Genomic DNA, 22,578 nt, shown 5'->3' on the forward strand with positions numbered 1-22,578 from the left:
AAGAAGTTGCTATCCATAAAATGTGTCCTGTATTGCTATCCATGTATATTGTACTGTTGGGCCCGGACGTAAACAGCGAAATCCATGTATATTGTACTGTTGGGCTCGGGCGTAAACAACGCTATCAATGTATATTGTACTGTTGGGCCCGGACGTAAACAACGCTATCAATGTATATTTCATTCTACTGTAAACAACGATAACTATGTTCAATTCCATGTTGAGTCTACCGGAAACAATGACATCCACTGGGCCGTGCAGATAAGAATTTATGCACATACCTGTGTTGACCGTCACCAACAGCTTTTTCATATGTTTAACTACTGAATGACCTGTACACTTAGAAATGATATCAAGTATGCTACTCCAATATCTGTTTTTGCATTTGGTTCACTAGACAAAGGCATCGCAAAATATAAATATCATACACACATATATGTAACTGATAATACACCGATATATGATTGATATTTATATCATATAAACACTTAATGACTTAATAGCCATTTTATGTGCTAAAACATGTAAATTTAATTTTGACGAAAGGATGGAAACATTTACAATCCCGAGTTATATATTTTATGCTTTTAATATGTCCTCCACTTGTGTATATGTATATGTCTGTGGGTATGCACACACACACACACACAAACACACACAAACACAGACAGACAGACACGCGCACACACAGAGACACACACAAACACAGGCACACATACACACACGCACGCACAGGTGTATACATGTGTGTGTGCGCGCGCGCGTGTGTGTTTTAACATTGTACATCGTTTAAACAGATAGTCTCTCATAACCCCAAATCGAGTGACTCATATACTTATTTCTATATGTCATACTCTACTATTTTATGCAAATGAGGAGAGACTCTGTTTGTCTGCCTAAAGTTGTTATGCACGTGGTGAACAATGTTCATGACTCAGCACGTTCAAAAACTGGCAACAAACATCCAGGCGTAACGTAGGAAAGAAATATTATGTGGTTAAAACATGTTTTTATCTTTTATTGTGTGTCTCATGATTTTATTTTTAATTATTCTGTGCACTTTTATAAATGAATTGTATGTACAACTGTGTGCAGTTGGGATGAGGCGACAATAAACCACTGATTACATGTCTGACGATTTAGATAAAAATCCTTTGAACGGAGTTGTTTCTAAGGTAGTAGGACACACATTTTCTACCAAATGTAAGTGTGCAATGAAGCACCGAAATATGACATTTGAACACAAAAACAAACTGGTCGGTTTGCTGGGGTATGTCCCAAAGGTTTCCATTGTCTTCCTTTCCTTTTTGTTCATGATGAACAAATATATAACTGTTTACACATGTGTACCTTCCATTGCAAGAAGTAGGTAGATTCCTTGTGTACATTTGCCATGACTGAAGTTGTGGAAATGATGGTGAAAACTGTCGTTTCCAACATTCTTAGAGCTTGCAAGTTTATGTAAGAAACTGAATAATTCACTACTCATCGACTGAGTGAACGAAACTCACTAAACTCGCTGGCACACATGTCAGTCCGCCGGTTCACATATTTCATATTTCATTGCCTGAGTGAACGCGAGTCACATTTTGTAGAAAACCATTGTCGTAATCCCTGAAAACGACACCGTTGTCACAACATCAACCATAAAAGGAGTTTTCCCTTCGTTTATGCCGAAGAACATTTCAATATAAATGTAACATCGTCCGTCGTCATTTACCATGAATGAGAGAGAAAGGTTTTTCGCCATTTTTTGAATGTTCCAGCAATGGGGCCAGAAATGGGGTTAACACCTATTATTCCCATATTGGAATTCCAATCCAGATCCTCGGCGATCATCCGTTTAGTTGTCCTGGGACAGTCCAGTGGTTAAAGCGTTCACCCGAGTTCAATTCTCCACATGGGCACAGTGTGTGAAGCTCATTTCTGGTACCCTCGAGTGATATTATTGGAATATTGTTAAAAGAGACGTTATACTAAACTCACTCACTATTTTGGTGATGTCGAAAGTTCATTGTTTCTGTACCAAGGCGAAACCGTAACATAAAATTATCTAATTTTAAACACAACCCCCAAACCAATAAGTTAATGATGTCAGAATATACAATTGCATACCAAGGTAAATCATGCACATGCAGAATGTGATTCTTAACACAGAGCGCTAATCGGATTATAATGCAGTTTATTTACATTGAAGGAGACTCTGTACAAAGTAACCCGTTTCAGAAATATCTTAAACGAGTTTCATGTCAACATACTTGTCCAGTCTGTCTCCTCGTTTGATGTCATGAAACAGCGATTTCGGCATTGTCATTTTCTGCATGTTGTCTTGGAACAGTTTTATCAAAATAATATTAAGACTGGACTGGTCAAACCTGTGACACTTATTATACCCCCTTACCTTAACATTACACTTTAACATTTTGTGCGATCCCTCAGGACACATACAGTCCGGCGCAAAAGCACATGACACCCACGGAGCAACGATGGCTTCTCTCACAAAACGGTCGTTTGCTAATCCAATAAAGTTAGCCTCAAATTCCCAATAAGGTGAGAAATGACATGAACGCTCCCCATAATATTCCATCATCTTTGGAGCGAAGTGTTGACCGAGAGCGCGGATTATTTTGGACATCATTACACCACTGGCTTTGATCTGTTTCAGCAACGGCATCATGTTTGTGTTGGTAAAGCGGGTAGAGGCATCTGCCCATATGAGGATGTCAGATACGGGTAGGTTTGCAGAGATAATAATAGGCTTCCAGATGTAACACTTAAGCCGCCGAAGCCTCTTTGGAAACGACTCAAATGGAAAATCTCGAACTTCACATTGACAAAGATTTTCCATATTAGCTCGCTGCTCGGAAGTCATCCCAAGGTCGTACATGACAAAATGGAAATCGATGTTAGACATTGCGGGAAACATGATTTCTTGGACATTCTTTAAGAACACAAGAGACTCCATGAAATGATTATCCGATGTTGCGCTGACCAGGACTACTTTATGGTGGTGTGTTCGCTTTCTCATACTGAATATTGCATCAATGTACACTTCTGGTACGCGGTACTGGGAGTCGATGAACTCCCTAAGATTGGTATCATTCACACTCTTTACCTGTCCAGTACAATTTGTATCAATACATGGGTATTCAGGGTTCAGACCTTCTCGACAGTTACTGGCTCGAGTGACTTTCACCTCGGGTATGTCCGTCTGTCGCTCCCTGGTTAATCTTTTCGCGAACATTGCCTCCAAACTGTCCTCCTCGTTGGTCGTATCATCAACAATGTCTGTATTATCCTTAATGAATTTAAGCGCAGACTTGTGGTCACTTCCTCGTAAGTCGATCAACACGTTGCTACTGAAAGCACTTCGAAACCTGCTGCATGACAAGAGGTGAAGCACTTGCCATATTATCATACACACAGCGAACGTAAAAAGGTACTTGGTTTTTATCTTGACTGTACTATTGAACAGTTTCATTTTGGCAGGTGAGGTACAAGCCTTGGTTTGGAAACCTCAGTCCTCAACAAAGTCCTGGTCCCGTGTAGCGAATATTATGTCTGTCAGCCAACTGCGATACGATCTAAACAACTTGTACGAACAATAAAGGCGTGGTTGAATGAAGGTCACGTGATCAGATTATACTGTCTCGAGTAGGTGACGCCCCCGTCCGAAATCCTGCTTACAACCTGTCTAACAGCTAAATTTAAGACACAACAGAACAAACCAACCTTGAGTTGTCTGAAATTTGAAAAGCTGAATACAGACAATTAAAATGTATTAGTTAACAATGGAATGAAGTTTTATGCGAACTGACAGTGGGATTAGTCTTACGGATTGTTGTCTGACCAGAGGTTGTTTTTTTAACGAGTTAATGACAGTAATTAGATATTCACTTCAAGATTAGCGTCAAAACAGAGGTAATTTGCCTCCGTCTAATTAGCTCAGGCGTCTGTCAGACAGGCTGTATGTTAATATTACGAATTGAAAGTGGTACTCTTAACCAACCGAGGCCACCACTCCATGGCTGAATATTTATATGTCCAGCATGCTTGAGTATTTTATACCATTATTTGTGAAGACAAAACACATCTTTTGTCAGATCCGTTTTATGAAGTATGAGAATACTTTTTAAACAGATATATGAAAAGCACATTTTGAGTAACTCATGTTATTGAAATCCACCTTTACAAATCTGACAGCTTCAAACAATATATAATTGTCCTGTCAAAACTTCTACAAACTAAAACAACAAAAACATATGGCCCTGTGTACAGCTAATCCCCTCACCCCCTTATCTCAAGTGCACTGGATGGATTAGTCATGCTAGTTAGGCTGAATTAGACTCAAGGCAAGGTTGAATAAATGTACAAGAGATTATTGGTAGTAGTGTTCCGATTAATCGATTTCATCGATGATCGATCGGTAGTAAATGGTAATCAAGGAATCGATCATAACATCTATGATCGATCATGACTGGTTAATATGTACCTACATTTTTGTGCAATGCAGTGTAGTAAGTTACACTGTTACACTTCAATGTGAATTTCACGCATTTAACACTTATATCACGGCATGTGTATCCATCGCGGGTGCTGCAAGTCAGCATTTCTTAATAAAGGCAAGCATATAAGTACATAACAAGGAGATCCCTGATTGGCTAACGCGACTAAATGTGACTGGTAACAACCAATGCCAAGAATAATAATAGTCTTGTATCATATCGTTTCCTCTTTGATTGGACGTTAAACTCTAACTTGATGATCGATTATTAATCGATGATCGATCGTTTTGATAATCCAATGATCGATCATGAAAATTCAACCAATGCCCAACAATAGTTATAGGTGTATGGTGAAATGTTTATTGACATGTGACTATTATAACATGTAATATGTCAATATTTTACATGATTTTTAAAACAAATACATGGTGTCTCATAGCAACGTCAGTAGTGGTTTCAATTTGCAATGTGAGAACATAATGTCTGATTGTTCTAGTGTCAGTAGGCAAGTTTCAGGAACAACATATGTCATATTTGGGATATCACTTTCCTAAGTACAAATTATAGTACTTTTTTGGGTTGAGTCCCATCCGTGATTCGAACCAGCACCCTCAGAGTCAGGCACCTAATCGTCAGCTCACAGCTCACAAGCCCGCTCAGCCACCGCGACTTCCACCGTGACTCTACACAAAGTACGCAGTATAGACTACCAGTTGTCCGACTTCCATTTTTGTGGCTGAGCGAGCGAGGCGACTGACTTTGTGTGCTGGCGATTAGGTGCCTGACTCTGAGGGTGCGAGTTCCAGGGATTCAACCCTCATAATACTGCTATAATCTCTTACAAAGTGAGTTGAATTTTGTGTCGTGATACTTATAAACATATTTTAATTCATTTACTACCTCCAGAACGTGGAAAAACGTGTATTGTGAGTAAAAGTAATTATTCTCGCCCATGGGCCAAACTGTTTTGTTTTTCGACCATGGGAGAGATGTTTTAAAAATGCTCTATATAAGCCGAATCAAGTCAAAAAATCAAATTAGTGAAATGAAGTCATAGATTCAGAACCTCTAAAACATAGAAAAAAACATGTACTTTTAGCAAAAGTAAATATTCTCGGCCATGGGCCAACTGTTCGCCTATGGGCAGAACCATGGGCGAGCAAATTTAAATTTTGAGTTTTCAAAAACAACACTTTCATTTTTTCGTGAGTGTTAGTATATATTCATAACAAATGCTTGTTTCATTTTTGTCAAATCTTGTCAAAAACTGGCCACAGTACGGAGAGTGTCTGGACTTTAGTGAGTCCAGAATTAAATAGTGACGCGTTGTATATATTTCACACAGAACTTTTTAAGTTAGCTGTTATGGAAATATATTTATATTGAAATGTAAGGCAACACTCCAGCCATAAATCTTGAATGGTCCCATGCATGAGTGCCGTAGCGGAAATATGCAATACGTTTTGGTTAGAATTGACCATGATGTGGCTATTTATGGCGTGGATATTGCTGACCAGCGCTTAGTTCGCCACACATTTGTACATAGACCTCTTGGTCTGTGACCTCAGAGCCGTTGCTGTAATGTGGTAGTGCGGTTGTACTGGGCTAGGCAGCAAGCAAACAAATTAACCATGACTCTCTCCCGCGTTTGCTCTTGCCTTCTCCTTGTTCCACTCCGTCCCTTGCTGTCTCTCCCTCGATCGCTCTCTCCCTCGCTCGTTATCTAGCGCTCGCGCTCTTTTTTTCTGTCTTCCCTACCTCATGCTCAGTGAACATATAGACGCAGTTGCAACTCAGGAGTTTGATTTTGTACCCGCCCCCCTTCTCTCTCTCTTTGTGTATGTCAAGGATTGTTGATAATTTAAGTTTGTATTAATTCATGAATATTATTCTGGAAGGGGAAAGGGTGGAACTCCTGCCGGCACCAGAAATATTCCTCTCACATTGCACCCATGTAGGGTATCTATGGTGGCTGATTTAGGGCCACCACTTTCTCGCTTTAACGCGATAACGCGATAATGCGACAAAGCGAGAAAACAAGGCGAGAAAGCGATGCAGCCAGTCGAGAAAGCGATGGAGCGAGGAAGTGAGAAAGAGATATTTACCTTTATTCTGCCCTGTCATCACCCATGCCTAGATGAACAATCCCTGGCTTCCATTTGCCCATCCACCCTACCGGTTTAGCGCTAATTAACTATCGGCTTCCCTTGTTATCTTATCATGGTTGTCTCAAATGTTCGTACATAGCTTTCCGCTTCATAGGTTCTTCATACACCTGATGAAATATATAAAAAATATACTCCGTAACATCGTGTTCAACAAATGCAAAAGTGTTGCCGTGACGCCATAAAGAAGAGTATCAGGAAATGAGGTAAGCCTTAACAACCAGTACTTTCCCTACTCCCCATTTTGCCAGGGAACAGGATCGGGATTACATTAGTCTTTAGCAACATATGTTTGTTGTAAGAGGTGACAAACAGGATAGGGTAGTCAGGCTCGCTGACACATGTCATCGTAACCCAATCACGTAGATCGATGCTCATGATGTTGATCACTGGATTTTCTTATCTTGACTCGATTATTTACAGACCGCCGCCAACCCAGTGAATGTCATCTGTTGCTCTCATTAGATTCGAATAGTTTTGACATAAATTGACCAAACTATAAATATGATAATACAGGTAGATCATTACATATATTGAACGAGTTTCAAGTCCTCGTCTGACACCGAAAATGTTACAGACCGAAAAAGGTTAATTGGATACACGCATCACCAATCAGCCTATCAAATGCTACGCGACCACGAGCAGCTGTACCCTTTGTGATATATACACGTAATACATGTATACAGAGATAGGTAAAAGATTGTATTTATAAGTTATGACGCTGTCAGATATGGCAAACGGAATGTTTACACATCAACATTCGACATATAAATGTCATTTAAACTGTCTCAATAATAGATTCACAACGTACCGTAAGTGATGATATGTACGATATCAGATAACCGTGCTACAGAGCAAAGAGTTGTTATTTACATGGACACTTGGCTTCATCATGCATCATTGTTCATGTGTAAACATCAACCAACTTACAGAACAAACTTTACTGATGAATATATAAGCATTTCCTGTAGTATTGTACGTCACGTGCTTTCAGGAACGATTTGGGTTCATAAAGGTGAAGATCGTCAGTTAAAAAATATTATCATCTTGAAGAAATCAAAGATAGTACAGCTGTATTTTTGATAACCATCAAAGACATAAATGGTTCCACTTATTGCTAAGAGCGACATAAATTGATCGAATCTCACTCACTTAATTGGGTTGTTTACGTATATGATTGTTTGGATGTGTAGGCTGTGTTAGTGCTATCACAATGCCTTATTTGTCTCTCTCTCCCCCCCTCCCCCCGCAATATCTATCATATTTTAATTGGTTGATGTCATTAAGGACAATTCCAGTCCAGTAATGGCATAAAATATGTTATTCCTTCAGTCACGTCACAAACTGAATGTTTCCGGCATTTCACAATATGAATATTGTAAACTTTCAAATAGTATGCCAAAGGAAAGTCTACATCTATCTTAGATTTTCTCTAAACATCAAGTCAAACAATGACTATAATGGACACGAACATTTCTGAAAACCATTTAATACTATTGAGAAAGTACGGATGGCGATTGAGCTCCAGTTTGTTGTTATTCATGTACAGACAGGACTGAATTATGGGTAATATCGCTTACTCGCACTATCGCTTTCTCACTTCCTTGCTCTATCGCTTTCTCGCGCAATGATATCGCTTTCTCGTCTCGCGATATCACTTTCTCGTCTTGTGCTATCCCTTTCTCGTCTCGTTTTATCGCTTTCTCGCCTCGCGATATCGCTTTCTTGCTTTCTCGCCTCCAAAATTTAAGGCGAGAAAGCGATGACCCAAATCAGCCACCACAGGTATCGGATCCGGGTCGTCAGCGTGACGAGCGAACGCTTTAACCACTCGACTACCCTACCGCCTCAACAGGTGAAAAAAATAATAAACAGGCACAGAATGAGAAAACAATACTTGAAAAACTGAGTGATGAGCCAAGATGAAACATTAAACAGGTGAAAAGTTAATCGAACCTTTCCATAATTGTGGACAAATTGTGCCAGTTTTGAATGTGATGTTTAAATCAATCGATTTATGGAACAATGGTAAAATTTAAACGACAGGGTCGTATCTTCAAACTCATTTACGTGGTACGTTCAACTCGTGTAATAAATCTGTAGTATTCAGGGTAGGAAAGCAGCCGGAAAATTGCGGAACTTGCAAATATATAGTTGAAAATTTACGGAAACCATGAGAAAAACCGGGAACGAACTAGTCCATGTATACTCTAAAGTGGACAGTTCCGCCCCAAATATTTTAATGCTACAATATGCCAAGGGTGACGTGATGAATACTATGGACAACCAGGGACCCTTCACAATCTACGACTTTGAGGTGAGGAAATGTTGAGGTGATGATGTTATTTATAGAAAAGTATGTACAATGTGAATGACCCAATAAAATTCATTTACAAAGTATTAAAGAGACCCTCTGCATGCCATGAACAAAATCAATGCGCTCGCCTCTTTTAGGTATCGTCACCCATAGACATAAATTATGAACGTTCCTTAAGGGACAAAGCAAGCGCCCATAAACAACAAATTACAGGATCCAAAAACAAGGTGCATCCCTCTAATCTTCCTGATGCCGTTGTTTTCTTTCTAGAGCACTTTTGCACCAGTATGTATATGTGGTGTAAAGCGAACGGCTATACCATTACACAGAAAAATTATATAAGATATATTACACAGATGTCCTAATATTGCTAAAGACGACATAAAACCATACACCCATACTCCAAATTTAGTTACTCCTTGAATATAATAATAAAATGATATAATTATAGCAATGACACAGTAGAAGTTGTCTCAACCGGCACTCATCGGGAAAGAAATAGTTCGGTTTAGATAGCGTGCTGGATTGTAGAGCTGGTGTTAAATGTACAAGCCACGGGTGGAACTGGGACTTAATTCTGGTGTCGACAACTTGCCGGATTGGACAGATGCCGGTTTTTGACAGCTTACACTGTAATTGTATAATTAAAAGTATAAGTATTGTTGGAAGGTTGATAAAAATGGCGTAAAACTTAAATCTCTGATACCTTAGTGGGTTGGCACTATGAAGCGGGCATTATTTCGGACCAGTTTTAACCACACACGCATGCACGGACGCACATACGCACGCGCGCACACAGCGAGACACAGACACACAGAGAGCCTAAATTTTTGTCTGTTATATTATCTGCTACTTTTTCTGACCATAATGTAACTTTGTCCAAACCTTGGCTGTCACAACTGAAATCAATTCTCTGTGTTGATAAGATAGGATGATTTGTTTGTTTGTTGTTGGTTCAGACTCGTTATTTACAGGCTGTCGTTATAAAGATGCAATGTTGATATATGCCGCGTTAAACAACAAACAGGTATTCATCTTGCCCTAACATGCAGGCATGTAGATAGAATCTTGCTGAGGCGTTTAACATTGATTTTACTTTACCAGCTCAGATATATAGTCCATTGTATTATGTATTTTCGTTGAAAGAAATTGCAGATTAGCATTAGTATACTATAAGGGTAACGCTATTTTCCGTCTTTTCAACTGCCCTCCTTCGTCGGGCTGTTAATGAAAGACCTCGGGCTTCTGCAAATGATAATGCCCTGAAAAATAACGTGACCGTTCTTATAGCTGAAATGAATAGATTTTTTTTGTAAAATAAGAATAAAAACAGCGGCATCGGTTTAGAAGCATTTACTGCCAACAACAAAACGACGGAGGTCACTGACACACATTTTACAAATATAGACACGTCATAGAACAACAAAAATGACGTCACTGTTGTGAGTAACGACATTCGATTTTGACCTTTGCTCATACTACCAGCCGCCATTGTTTTCAGTGATCAACAACGTTAGACTTCAAGTCGATATTTTCATTGCTGTATATTGCAATTTATGGTACAATTGTTATGGATGGCACAGGCAGGAAAGTGCATAATGACACAGGCACGTGTGACGAATGAGAGCCAGATATATGGTCAATGATGAACCCAAGTTCACACGAGCCGCAGGTGATTGAACTTCAACAGCTGAGCTACCTATGACGTCACCTAACCACGGGCTTGATATTGGCCCGTCGTCAAGCATTTTGCGGGCATTATCAAGTTACAGTGGTCCGCTCATTTCTGATAACGTGCGGTCGTTTTAATGATAATTCTATCCATTTTAGCTATAAATATTCTTAAACTATTCACTACACTTAATGTGAAAAGTTTCCAAATTTCCCCTTCATCCCATCGATATCAAAATGGCCGCCACATGAAGTAATGTGCCATCTTTTTTTCACTTATAAGTGCTATTCTGTTTCTATTTTCACTATATATTTGATTTTTTATGCTGTTAAGGGTTACTAGTATACACCCAAGTATCAAATATATGGACGAAACTGACGATCTGATTAACGAGTTCTTCCTACTCTAACAATGAGAGAATTGCAATCAATATTTAACATACAGACACATAACATGTATATCATGTGGGCAAATAAACACGAAATGAACTTCTAAAATGCTCTTACAAAATGGACAGAATCTTTATTCACTTGGGATATTATTTCTCCTACCTGTATTCTTCATGTATATTGTTCACCCAATCTTAAAAGTGACAACATCCTCTTAAATCTTTGTTATGTAAAGTTGAGAAATATGATTCCATATTAAACACCCTTTGACACATGAACAGAGCCCTAAATTAGAACGTTCATCTAACATAGAAAATATACACTGGATGTTACAATCTTTAACTCGTTGAGAACTTTCGAAACTGAATACATACATGTTACAACACGATAACGTTTAGTTGCAAAACGTAATGTTAAATAAGTTTAATACACATATATGTCTACAAGGAAATATCGAAACTGAGCCCCAAACAATCCTTAATTTCAGGGCGACGCAACCTAGACTGGACTAGTCATTCAACACGTGAGCGCAGCTCCTATTCTATATATTCTCAAGGGTCACGGAGGCAGTCAAATACGAGGGCTATTACACTTGTACTCATTTCTCACAGAGGGGCACAGGAAAGGATGCTTTGTTTGTTTGCTTTTGAACCTGACTCGATTTCTCACAGGCCGTGGACATCTAGATAGAATGTTGCTGAGCGCCGAGTAGAAGAAAACCGGCGTTGTACTTACTAACGCATCATGCACCAACCACACGGTCAGGGACGAAGCTCGGACGTGAAACTAGATTTTGCGTCCGCTTCGAATACCTTCTCGCTGTCAAACTGTTGGTTAGCGCTGAAGGGTACAATGGGTGCTTGAGTTACTTGAAGTCGGTATTTGACGTTGGAGACTCAGCGACTGCCGGATCGATAGGGGCGATAGGCTAGGCTGGTTGTTAAAGTGTTCGCTTGTCAGTTGAAAACTCGGGTTCAATTACCTATAGAGGTACAATACGTGAGGCCCATTTCTGGTGTCCACCTCTATGATATTGCTAGAATATTGCTAACTGTGGCGTGAAATCTGATTCAATCGCTGCATGGATGCTTTAATAAAAGTTTTGTTTCGTGACTATTTAGGCAAACATTTTTTTCTTCTTTGATGCAACAGAACAGGCCCTGGCTGAACTCAGTTATCTACGGGGTTCAGTGGTATTGAACCAAACCCATGTTCGAGGGGATCCCCCCAAACATCTACGATATGCTTCACTTCGAGCTGACCCATGCGGTTCAGGGTCAGAATTGATCTTCAGTAACCCATGTTTGTCGTAAAAGGCGAACAACGGGATCGGGTGGTCAGGCTCGCTGACTTGGTTGACACAATGTCATCGCTTCCCAGTTGCTTAGATCGATGCTCATGCCGTTGACCACTGGATGGTCTGGTTCCGATTCATATATTCGCTGCCAATAATTAATATATAAAGTATGCAAGTATGTGACCCACTCCCAGGCACATGTGTACAAAGCTGATCCCCCCCCCACACACACACCTCCCAATCTTCCAGAACAAAATGGACACCCCCCAAAAGCATCATAACATCCCTCAACACCACCCCACTCCATGGACGATAATCGAGCATTTAAGATTTTAACTCCGCATTGAAATGCTTCTCCATTTAAAACATTAGTGAGCTTTGAACTTGACACCAGTTATATATCACTACATGACAGTTCATGCGTTCATGTGGATATATGGCGGTTGTTGACGTTGGCATCACGACAACCATCGGAATAGCCGCTAATAGAATCTTGGATCGAATAAAATAACAGAGAACAAATTGGTGAATAGGTGTTCTCACTTGTTTCTGAATACTTACCGGGAAACTTCCTAACTGTCCACCTGCACATAGAATCATTAGTGCTATCTTTCACGCTTGTTTTACAGAACTTACGATAAACTCGTTCAACGCTAATTTTACATAATGGAGTACTGGTTCAACGCGGGTATCATTTAACACCACCTACAATCCATAATGATTCAACTGCTCCCCAATTTCACAAGTAATTGCATGAATCATACATAAAATGCATATCGAAAGGTTCCTCTGAGAATTTCTAAATATTAACTTCACTTTTGTCAGTGTTTACACTTTATCTCCATATTTTAAAATAAACAGAAAGCATGAAGATGTGACGAATCGAGCAGTGGTTCCACTCATTAAGACCATATCTTCGGCCAAGTGATTCTTCAATGAAAATTGAAAAGAAGTGGGGTGACGTTACCTCCCCTTGTCCAAGACCAGTTTGTAACTACATATTTAACACTGAACAGAGGAATAGCTCATACGTGACTTAATATTACGTTACACAGGACGACAAAACATATATGAATTTTCTACCAATTCGAAAAACAATATCCATGGGTCCAAAATCCACTTTTGTAAATAAACGCAGAGAATATCCTATCATTGTCTTTCAGAAGTGGAAATACCCAAAATAAAAATGACATCAACAGTGATGTCCCATTCCTTAAATGCAAACTGCGTTTGTGACATCAAGTTTGCCACTTAAGTTTTTTTTGGAACATAATTGTTATAAACTTAGAGGACTAATACCTCAAAATTGTTTGGGTCACCGTAAGACGTTTCCCCATGCTCCCATAATCAATAACAATGCCAAATATCCCTTTTTTCCAAATATGTAGCTAAACAACTTCAGTATTTCTGTTCCTATAACCTATTTTAAAATAGCTGCATATTGAATCTGAAACGTTGTTAAGGTGATTTCTTTTTCTTCATATGGCTAATGGAATCATTATATGTCCTTAAATAAAATCGCTGATTTAAATGAGCCGTAAGAGTCAGTCGGTGTACATGTGGACAGTTCTTAACACATGTCCTTAACACGTTCTTAACACATGTACTTAACATATGTCCTTAACACATGCACTTAACATATGTCCTTAGCACATGTCCTTAACACATGTTCTTAACACATGTCCTTAACATATGTCCTTAACACAGGCACTTAACATATGTCCTTAACACATGTTCTTAACACATGTACTTAACATATGTTCTTAACATATGTTCTTAACACATGTACTTAACATATGTCCTTAACACAGGCACTTAACATATGTCCTTAACACATGTTCTTAACACATGTACTTAACATATGTTCTTAACATATGTCCTTAACATATGTCCTTAACACATGTTCTTAACACATGTCCTTAACATATGTCCTTAACATATGTCCTTAACACAGGCGCTTAACATATGTCCTTGACACATGTTCTTAACACATGTACTTAACATATGTCCTTAACACATGTCCTTAACATATGTCTTTAACACATTTTCTTAACACATGTAATTAACATATGTCCTTAACATATGTCCTTAACACATGTTCTTAACACATATACTTAACACATGTTCTTAACACGTGTCCTTAGCACATGTTCTTAACACATGGCTCTTCTCAAATACTTTTAAGAAAATTAAAATTGCTTTGTGAGTTCATAATGCTCTGTCTCCAAACAAGGCAAAGTCGCCATTTTTATAGTTAACATGAATAGCGGTTAAATTATGCTCAGCAAATAAGGATATCTTCTTTGAACTTACAGCGCATGCATATTTACATTCCATTTCAACTTTCCCAATTCCGTTTACATTAATTTTGTCCATGTCCTTTGTCCTTAATTTCAGATATAAAGAGGTGTGGTTGAGAACATATTCAACTCTTACCCTAATAAAACTAAATTAAATATCGATGTTTGCTATGTTTGACCCTTGAACAACCCCCCCCCCCCCAAAAAAAACAAAACCAAAAAAAACCAAAATAACAACAAAAACCAAAAAAAAAACCCCCCAAAACAAACAAAAAACAAACAAAAAACTCCCCCCAAAAGCAAAGCAAAGCAAAGCAAAGCAAAGCAAAGCAAAGCAAAGCAAAGCAAAGCAAAGCAAAGCAAAAACAAACAAACAAAAACAACAACAAAAAAAAAGGAAAAACAAAAACAAAAAATACAAAAAGCCCCCCCCCCCCCCCCAAATCCAAACAAACAAAAAGACAAAAACAAAACAACAATAAATACAGCAGAAAAACAAGACAAAACAAAGAAAAAAAACGAAAAAAAACCAAACAAACCCTCCATCAACAAGAAAGCCAAACAAAACAACCAAAAACAAAACAAAACAAACAAACAAACAATAATCCACAACACTAGCTCCTTATCTTCGGTACTATCTTCCAACCCTGTTTCATGGACATAGATCAGATTCACAATACCCAATCCTAGAGTTTCGAGAAACGAAACTAAGCCAAAATCGCAAACTCAATTTGTAACTTAAAGAAAATGTAAGCAAAGTCCGTGTTGGTTAACGATACGGTCTTTGGGTGCACGTTGCACGGATTAAATACGATACGGTCGTTCTGTGCACGTTTAGTCCATGTTGGTTTAAGACACGATCCCTGGGTGCACCCTGCACGGGTTATATTTAGGCAAGCGGTCTGTGTGTACAGTGTAGGTCACAGTCTTAGCAGATGAGCTGCATATCGGCGCTATGTAAATATAAGTATAGCATTGTAATTTAACATGTGCCCAGCGATCTTCAATTATGAAGACACTTCACTAAGACAACCCACAAATACATGTTGAAAATATCCATTCACGCCAATATTCAACCTTACAGCATATTTCCCGCTAACGTTGATCCACAAGCTAACAAGTGGGATCACATATCATGCACACATTTAACATACTCGAACAAACTTTTCTGACACACTTTGAAAGTATCATCCATTGACACAGTATGTATTAAACGTTTGGACAGAAGATCAGTAAATCTGGATTACATATTAGCGGGCTTCAATTATAAATACCATTTACAGACAGACTAATTACATGTATTTAGAAATCATTACAAATTCTATATCCTCGCACATCTGTTGAAGTCTTTTTTCGTTCCTGTTATAGAAGTGAAGGCGTGAGTGCATACAGACAAAGACACACAATTTTACTCAAAGTGTGACAAATCACCAGTAACTGGTATGACGAATTCATGGTTTAGTAGGGTTTATGTGTGTCGTCAGTGACTGTAACAGCTGAAATACAGAGTGCAATAGTACAACAGAAGCACAAGTGCATAGGAGAACAATCGTTGTACCACCATTGCACCACCACTGCCCATGCGTGACTTGTCATGACTGCATACAGAAATAGTCTAGTACTGGGTCCCCTCTGTTTTGAGAAATATTATTCATGAAGGCTTAATACGCTCTTATGGTGTGGATGGTGTGCTGTGGACATGTGTCTTGAGATTCAGCCTTGTGTGTTTTACGTGGTATTCTGTTTCGCAGTGTTCAGCTTGTCAGTGGTTGTCCCATTATCTGCAGCGTTCAGTGCACATATTTATGATCAGCCTGTGAAAATATCAAACCTTGTTTCTGAATCCAAGATGGAGAACCATAATGGGTTGTTATACACGCACGTTTTGTCTAGATGGTATGTCTGGGTAGGATATAGAACACATACCGACATATATGCTTGGGTCAGCGCATGCATTCTCAAAAATAATAAAATAATTACTCATAGTGAAGATATATTCCTATATATAGCTGTTATGATCTCGGAAAAATAGCGTCTTTACCATGGAAATGACAAAATGACATATTGTCTGACATTTTCAAGTGTGGCAACAATGGTTTTGACAGTACCAAATACATCTTGCTATACCTCCGGTAGACCTGCTTCCTTTTTTTTGTCACATCAAAGACCACCTGTCTTGAAATAAAGTAACTCTTGCGCACGTATTTTCCTTTATATTTGATTGCATGTTGGTAATGAAAGTGTATGCATGTCGCAGGATTCTGGCTGATGTGTTTTTATTGGATGAACGATAAACCTGTGGATCACAACAACACGTGAGAGTTGATGCCTGGCAAGGTGTGTCTCTAAGTAGATGATATCAAAGTTAAATAATTGTCAAATATTCTAAATATGTTGAGTGGAATTAATTGTATTTTATACAATTAAAATTATCACTTGCACACCAACACGTTAAAGTTGTTGCCAAAATGGCGTGTGCGGGTCCCCTGACACATGTAGCTTTTATAGAGAGCAGTCATATGTCGTGCAATCGGAAACACTTGCATGGACTGCACGTGCCAAGGCCCAGGGTGTACCTGTCAGATCACAAGTAAGGTGAGCTGTCTCCGTCAACATCAGTGAGAGTGCTGGAAGTAAGGTGTAGTGGTAATGACAAAACAGTTGTTTGCCTGTGACATGCAGATGAATGCATTTATGTATATTTAGGATTGTGTGTAATCAAGTCCCCTTGGTCAATCAAAGTTTAAAAAATGTACATGTCATGCGGGATAACTATAATGAACAGACAAACGCTTGTAGTTACATAAAATACATAGCATTATCACAGAAAAAAACCCCACAAAATACAACCTAAATGTACTCGACTAACCGCCCTGCGACTTCTGAGAAATAATATTACATTATAAAAAACAAAACTACATATTGAAAATAATAACATATCACAAGAACAAATGCTAAGATAAACTTACCATAATCATTTAAAATATAACGTTTGGTCAAAGCATAAAATAGCAGGTTTTAGAAACGGTAAAAAAGTCACCAGATTTAAGAATATAAGAAAACATTCCTTCATAAGATAGCGTATTAAAATTGGGGATTTTACTTGAACACGAATCCAAAATATGTTCTGTAATGGTGGGTAGTGAAATGAAACATGGAATTCACCCTGCACTTTTGTAGGACAAGTAAAACGAAATCTCGAGTTGTCTGGCAAGTTCTCGTATCTTCCTGTCTCCGCGTGTACACGCAAAACTCTTGAGTGCACATTGATCTTGTTTCAGAATTGCTCATGCTACATCTGTCTAGCCAAAAGGTTAGATGAGGTGATATGGGTTTAAAGGTTGTTCGTAAGAATATATTACACTTTGGGCGCGGTCTGCGGTATAGGAGGTACAAGGTTACATACAATGTATTACTTAAATACAGTTGTAAAACATAAAATGGCGACGTTCACGCGTGTGTGTGGCTCCTTGTACTAACCCAGATTTAAGCTGACTTTATGCTGCTAGATCACTGAGATACCACGCCGCAGTTTAGCGTGAATATCCCACTCAGACACGTTGTAATAACTCCGCACAGACTAGTCCTTGTTGTACCCATTAATACCGAGAGCTGGGAAGGGACCCACAAATACCATATTTTAACGTCTTTTTGAGCTTTATTGATTACAACTTCTTGTTTATTACGTTGAGCGACGTTTCGATGTAGATTCTCACATCGTTTTCAAGCTAAATGTGAATACAACCAAATAGTGAGAAGCTTATATACATGGTATGTTATGACAAACAGCGGATTGAAAATAACAACAGCATGTGATAGAGTAAACGAGTGGTACATAATTGGAGGAGGCCAGTAGATGACTAAGACAACAAAGAGCACTAGTGATGAAGCCAGTGAGTGGGATGAGTAGTAACAACAGACACAATGCTTAGATAGTTTATGGTTTGATCAGTTCTTCATAGGTCGATGGTAAAGCGGTCGGGGATCGAATCCGCGACCATCCGCTCTCCGGGCGAACGCTCTAAATATTACATATTATATAGTATATATTATTATTGTCATTACTATTATTCATTTTCATATTAGTCTGTTTAAACTGCATTTTGTTGGAACTGAAAACCTATCATTTCCGTTTTACATATACATATAAGATTATTTCAATCATTGATAACACGTGTAGTAATTGCCGATGACAGAACATACCGAGAGAAGAAAGAATATGTGGACTATGCAACTACAACTTTGTTGGTGACGAATTCCATTATCTTTTTATATATCACAGTTGGGCCAATTTATCAACTCTTAGCAAGGTTATATCGCCTGTAAATTTTAAACTTAGCAAACGTTTATAACTTTTTATCTCTCACTTGTATACATTGTTACATAAATATCTCATCATGACGCATGTTTATATTTATGTACCTTTGTACATTCTTTGCTCTTGCACCACCGATGGTGGCTTTATGAGAGTAAAGAAGATGAAGTTGAAGATGGATGTAGTGCTAATTTTACTAGACACCTCATTATATCCTGTGAGGTTTTCTCAGTTGCGCTGCATCTGGTGTATGTCATTAACAGCATGCGGTACAGTGTCTTTTCTAAAGAGTAATCTTTGTAACTGTTTATTGTAACACACTTGTTTTTTCGGTTATCGATTCATATGATTTTCAAATTGATTAGGCTGCAAACAAAATTATACGTTTCTCGTGCATATTTTTTTAAAGTGACGAGTACAGTTAGACTTTAAAAAAAAAATTCTGATAGTAAAAAGTGACGAGAGAGGAACACATTTTTATTTTCTCTCAGAAATACGTCTTGGGAGTTTAGCACGTGTTAATGAATTGTAGATTCAGTCACACTCGTTCTTTTTGTGGACACGTGGATGATAGGGACCCTGCCAAATCAAACTTTTTTTTAAGTGGCTATACAAACTTGCTACGCACACAAATGAAAGTGACACGCCAATGCCCGAGAAACATTTCACTTTTATTTAGCCTTAATGGTCCAAACGCGCAATTCGTCTATTCTATAATTATGTGTGACTGGTGAAATGCACCGAATAAAGACTTTCCTGATTAGAAGAATAACTTTCATTACTCTTATTACTAATTGTTTGAAAATAAACTTACTTCTTGTAATCGCTTTATTGTCAGATCACTTGGACATATCTTAATTAAGAAACACCTGTAATTAATCTACACTGTAATCTCATATGTAAGCATCTTTAGACCCCCAGCATCTCCAGTAGCCTCTCCCAAACAGATTTTACGGACCAGTGACTCCACGGTTCACAGTGACCCATCGAGAAATTACTCATGCGTGGGTAGACAATCTAGGTATACGACGGGGTTGTATAGTCAGGGCTTTAAAATTGCGCAATCTAGGTTGTAATCCTATAAACGGATGCTTTTCTTGTTTATGTTAAGTCATTGCGACACGGTCTAGTTCCCCAGCATCAAAATCTAGGTATTGCAATACCCTAGACCAAACAACAAACCTTATGTTATGTTTGATAACCATATAACCTCGTACTTCCCATGCCCCTTTATTATTCTCACTATTCATAAATGACATCGAATCACACCTTTACAGTCAAGGATGTACAGGTATTAATTTTGAACAATCTGCTGAAAAGAACATCACTGTTTGGATATAATTTATAATTTTACTATATGCCGATGATGCTGTCTTGGTAAATGACAATCCCAATGATTTGCAGTTGTCTCTGAATTCATTTTATGACTACTGTAGTCAGTGGAGGTTAAAAGTAAATCTCTCTAAAACCAAAATCGTTGTATTCGGTAGTGGCCCTTCCCAAAAACTCGAAAAGAAGCTACATTTTACTTACGGGGGCGAACCAATCGAAATTGTTGATAGCTATACTTACCTTGGTATCAAGCTTCACCGTAATGGACGATTTGTAAATGCAATCAAAAGTCTTGTAGAAAATGCAACTAAAGCAATGTTCTCTCTTCTGAAAAGAGCACGTAATTTGAATCTACCTTTAGACTGTTTGATGTCAGCTTTCGACACAATGATAGCTCCCATATTAATGTATGGTTCAGAAATATGGGGTTATGAAAGCTTATTGTTAATTGAAAAAACACATTTGAAATTTCTAAAATACGCCAGTGGTCTTAGAAACTCAACTCCCAACTATATGGTATATGGAGAATTTGGAAGATATCCTCTATACATTAAAATATATAAAAGAATTATCTCACTCTGGCATAAAATAGCTATAAACCCACTCAATATGAAACTGTCAACTATGTTATATAACTTTGTAACATCATCTTTACCGAACGTTGTAAACCAATTACAATGGTTTAAACGTGTTAAAGATATTTTAGATAATTGTGGACTTTCAGAAATATACAAAAACCCTTTTCTTTGCTCAACTGAATACTTGGTATCTAAAATAGAATTAACATTAAAAGACCAGTATCTACAATATTGGCATTTTGAACTGTCCTCCAGTTCCAAAGGTAAATTCTATCAAACTGTTAAAGACACTATATTATTTGATAACTATCTGTTTCTTCCTAAAGAAATATATATACCGATTCTTAAATTCAAGCTGTCTAACCATAATCTACCCATCGAAACAGGACGCTGGTCCAATACTCCAAAAGAAAATAGACTTTGTAAACTTTGTGATTCTTTGTCTGTTGGGGACGAATTCCATTATCTTTTTAAATGCGAAGCTCTTCTCCAACAGCGGGTGATGTACATCCCAGAATACTTCTATAAATGGCCAAATGCATTCAAACTAAAAAAACTATTCTCAGTACAGAAAACAAAACACATTAAAAACCTCTCTAAGTTTTTGAATACTCTTTCTAGCATGCTCCACCCCGCTAGGCCGCTACCCGCCAGTCCGCGACGGGTAAATGACGAAACAGGACGCTGGTCCAATACTCCAAAAGAAAATAGACTTTGTAAACTTTGTGATTCTTTGTCTGTTGGGGACGAATTCCATTATCTTTTTAAATGCGAAGCTCTTCTCCAACAGCGGGTGATGTACATCCCAGAATACTTCTATAAATGGCCAAATGCATTCAAACTAAAAAAACTATTCTCAGTACAGAAAACAAAACACATTAAAAACCTCTCTAAGTTTTTGAATACTCTTTCTAGCATGCTCCACCCCGCTAGGCCGCTACCCGCCAGTCCGCGACGGGTAAATGACGTAATTCAGTACCGCTAGCCCGCTAAGCTGCTGTGCTGTTCTAATAATTTACTCCCTCTGTTACCGCTACAACTGATTAATGCAGACAACACCTCGGATAAGGAAAACTAAATTAAGATAATAAGATAAGCTCCACATTTAGTAGACCTCCGTTTGCCACAACACCACCTCAACCCATCTTTCTGAATTTTCGATTTGTAGAAAATATAGTTGTCCAAAACTGCAACCTGGTTTCCTCTAGCACCCGTCACAAATTCAACCTGTCTTTCCATTATTTCGGATTTCTGACAATATCCGAACATTGCAGCTTTTTAAACCCTCTCCATGATTTCTAACAAAACATTGCAGAGTAATGAAAATGAAATGTACGTAACAAAACATACTCATCTTTACCGGAAATCATAAAAATAACATACGTAACAAAACATACTCATCTTTACCGGAAATCATAAAAATAACATACGTAACAAAACATACTCATCTTTACCGGAAATCATAAAAATAACATACGTAACAAAACATACTCATCTTTACCGGAAATCATAAAAATAACATACGTAACAAAACATACTCATCTTTACCGGAAATCATAAAAATAACATACGTAACAAAACATACTCATCTTTACCGGAAATCATAAAAATAACATACGTAACAAAACATACTCATCTTTACCGGAAATCATAAAAATAACATACGTAACAAAACATACTCATCTTTACCGGAAATCATAAAAATAAC

The 22,578-nt window shown here is 38.1% G+C and overlaps 2 protein-coding genes across 2 annotated transcripts in view; both read right to left on the reverse strand.

Moving 5' to 3' along the window:
* LOC137284716 (UPF0764 protein C16orf89 homolog) overlaps nt 1-22,578 on the reverse strand; it is a 441,860-nt gene that overhangs the window by 228,649 nt on the left and 190,633 nt on the right. The gene's annotated exons all lie outside the window — the stretch shown is intronic.
* On the reverse strand, nt 846-3,530 carry LOC137284213 (uncharacterized). Its single transcript, XM_067815941.1, has one exon. The coding sequence runs from the start codon at nt 3,479-3,481 to the stop codon at nt 2,234-2,236; it is 1,248 nt and encodes a 415-aa protein (XP_067672042.1). The 5' UTR covers nt 3,482-3,530; the 3' UTR covers nt 846-2,233.

Source organism: Haliotis asinina, chromosome 5, assembly GCF_037392515.1.
Source record: "Haliotis asinina isolate JCU_RB_2024 chromosome 5, JCU_Hal_asi_v2, whole genome shotgun sequence".
Lineage (NCBI taxonomy): Eukaryota > Metazoa > Mollusca > Gastropoda > Lepetellida > Haliotidae > Haliotis > Haliotis asinina.

Bases quoted from the DNA above. Each gene is read 5' to 3' on its own strand.
- LOC137284213 (XM_067815941.1), bottom strand. From the start codon at position 3,481: ATGAAACTGTTCAATAGTACAGTCAAGATAAAAACCAAGTACCTTTTT.